General features: G+C 49.2%; 1 protein-coding gene across 1 annotated transcript in view; it reads right to left on the bottom strand.

The window, feature by feature from the left end:
- The window catches only part of LOC145414178 (G-protein coupled receptor GRL101-like), a 124,881-nt gene that overhangs the window by 67,333 nt on the left and 55,048 nt on the right, over window positions 1-2,500 (bottom strand). Inside the window, exon 13 of the mRNA XM_080283744.1 lies at window positions 2,194-2,313. Coding sequence (XP_080139870.1) covers window positions 2,194-2,313 — 120 coding nt within the window. The remainder of the gene's footprint in view (window positions 1-2,193; window positions 2,314-2,500) is intronic.

Below are 2,500 nucleotides of genomic sequence, written 5' to 3'. Positions count from 1 at the left end.
CATACACACACACACACACACACACACACACACACACACACACACACACACACACTACACCACCCTCCCACCCACACACACACTCCCTTTCAGTGGATCACGTTCTGGATAGTTTTTTACCGCCATAAATAAAACTGGTGACGTTGAAAAGAAAAATAAAAATGAAAAATGAAACAGGATAAGATAAACTGGGGTGTTTTTCGTCTCGCCCTTCATACAATCGTTATCTCCTCTAAATCTTGAATCCTGAGCTGTTGGAGGAACTGGAATACTGTGCTAGTCACGAAGAAGTGCTCAAGTGACGCAGAGCCGTGGTACTGTCCTATTCGGCCATTAGTCTAAGGGAAATAAGGTGTGAAATGAACGAAGATTTCTGCCAAGTTAAAGTGAAGGGATTATAGGTAACAGATCATATAACGTGCCTCTCTCTCTCTCTCTCTCTCTCTCTCTCTCTCTCTCTCTCTCCCCTTCAACACTCTTTCTTCCCTCCCTCCTTCCTTCTCTCCTCTCCTCAGACTCATGACAATCCTTCTCACCTGACTTCTCCTCCTCTCCTCCTTGTCCTTCTTTCTCTCCTTCCCTCCTCCTTATCCTTCTTTCTCTCCTTCCCTCCTGCTTCCCCTCCACCTCTCCTTCCCTCCTATTTTCCCTCCATCCCTCCCCTCCTCACTTCCCTCCATCCCTCCCCAGCCTACAATTAACATAACCATCAAAGGCCCTGTTGAGCTTCCTCTACCGCTACTCTCTCTCATTCTCTCCATCCTCCCTCCCTTCCTTCCCTCCATTCATTCATTAATCTCTCTCTCTCTCTCTCTCTCTCTCTCTCTCTCCTGCCATCTTTCTTTCCTTCTCTCCCTGTCCTAAGCATATTCGTTGTTCTTCTTCCTTCCCTCATATCTTCTCTCTTCCCTCTTTCCTTCCTTTCCTCCCTCATGCATTCTTTTTTCTTTCCTCCCCCTCCTCACTCCATCCGTATTCGTCTTTCTTCCCTCTCTGCCTTCCCTCCTCCCTTTGTCTTTCCTTCCTTCCTCCTTTCACTCCATCCTTTTTTTTTTCCTACCCTTCTTTCCATCTCCTCTCCTTCTCTCCTCCCTCTTTCCTCTCTTCTCTCCTCCCTATTTCCCCTCCTTCTCTCCTCCCTCTTTTCCCGCCTTCTCTCCTCTCCTTCTCGTGGCGGTTATTCTCTTTACCCTACGTGAGGAGAAAATCAACACAACATTAGTCTCTCTCGATTTACTCTCCCTCCTCTTTTTTTTTTTTTTCTCTCTTTCACTCTTATCCCCTCCTCCCCTTCCTTCCCTACTTTTCTCCTGCCCTCCCTCTCTCCCACACTGTCTCCTTTCTTCCCTATTCCTCTCCCTCCCTCCCTCCCCTTCCTCTACTCACGGCGGTTGTCCTCGTCTCAAGTTAGTTGGAAGCTCAGGTACCCATCACGAACCCTGCTCACCTCCTCCCAACTTTCCCTCCATTCCTCCCTGTCTTCCCTCCATCCCTCCCTCTTCTCCTTCTCTCTCTACTTTCCTCCGTGCTTCCCTCAGTTCTTCTCTTTCCCTCTCTGATTATTCTTTCTTTTCTTCCCTCCCTCATCCCTTCCATCGAACCTTTAAGGGTTTTTTCCCTTCTTCTTTCCCTATCTCTTCTTTTCCTTCTCTCTTTACCCTTTCCTCCCTTCCTCCCTCTTCACCCCCTGCCTTTCTGTTCACGGCATGCATGTCAAGTAAGTTGACAGCCCTGCTCACCTCTCTCATAACTTTCCCTTCATCCCTCCCTCTCTCCTTATCCTCTCTCATAACTTTCCCTCCATCCCTCCCTCTCTCCTTACCCTCTCTCATAAACCTCCATTCCTCCCTCTCTCCTTACCCTCTCTCATAAACCTCCATCCCTCCCTCTCTTCTTACCCTCCCTTTTCCCTACATCCCTCTCTCTCTCTCTCCTTATCCTCTCTACTTTCCCCCCCTTCTTTCCCTCCCTCTCTCCTTACCCTCTCTCATAACTTACACTCCATCCCTCCCCCTCTCCTTATCCTCTCTTATAACTTTCCCTCCATCCCTCCCACTCACCTTACCCTCTTTACTTTCTCCCCTCCTTCCATCCCTCTCCGCTAACTTTCCCTCCATATCTCCCTCTCTCCTAACTTTCCCTCCATCCCTCCCTCTCTACTTTCCCCCACTCTTTCCCTCCCCTTGTACTCACGGCAGTTGTCCTCGTCGTCCCAGGTCAGAGGGCAGTCCACGTACCCATCACAGGCCCTGCCCAGGTCCAAGCAGGGGCCAGAACCACACTTCAGCTCGCCCGGCCCGCACTCGAAGCTGGCTGCAGGGTGATAGATGCAGTGATAGATAGACTGGACTGATGGATTATAAAAGGAGAGAGAGAGAGAGAGAGAGAGAGAGAGAGAGTTATCTGCACCCAGTTCGTCCGTAAACTAAATTAACTGCTGCCATCTATAACCTACCACTGTTATCAGCATCTAATGGAACTCATTAATGGAACTAATGCA

This window comes from Coenobita brevimanus, chromosome 98, assembly GCF_032717465.1.
Source record: "Coenobita brevimanus isolate Jiangsu-jjx chromosome 98, ASM3271746v2, whole genome shotgun sequence".
In the NCBI taxonomy this organism is placed as follows: domain Eukaryota; kingdom Metazoa; phylum Arthropoda; class Malacostraca; order Decapoda; family Coenobitidae; genus Coenobita; species Coenobita brevimanus.
This window is presented reverse-complemented; position numbering and strand designations above follow the sequence as displayed.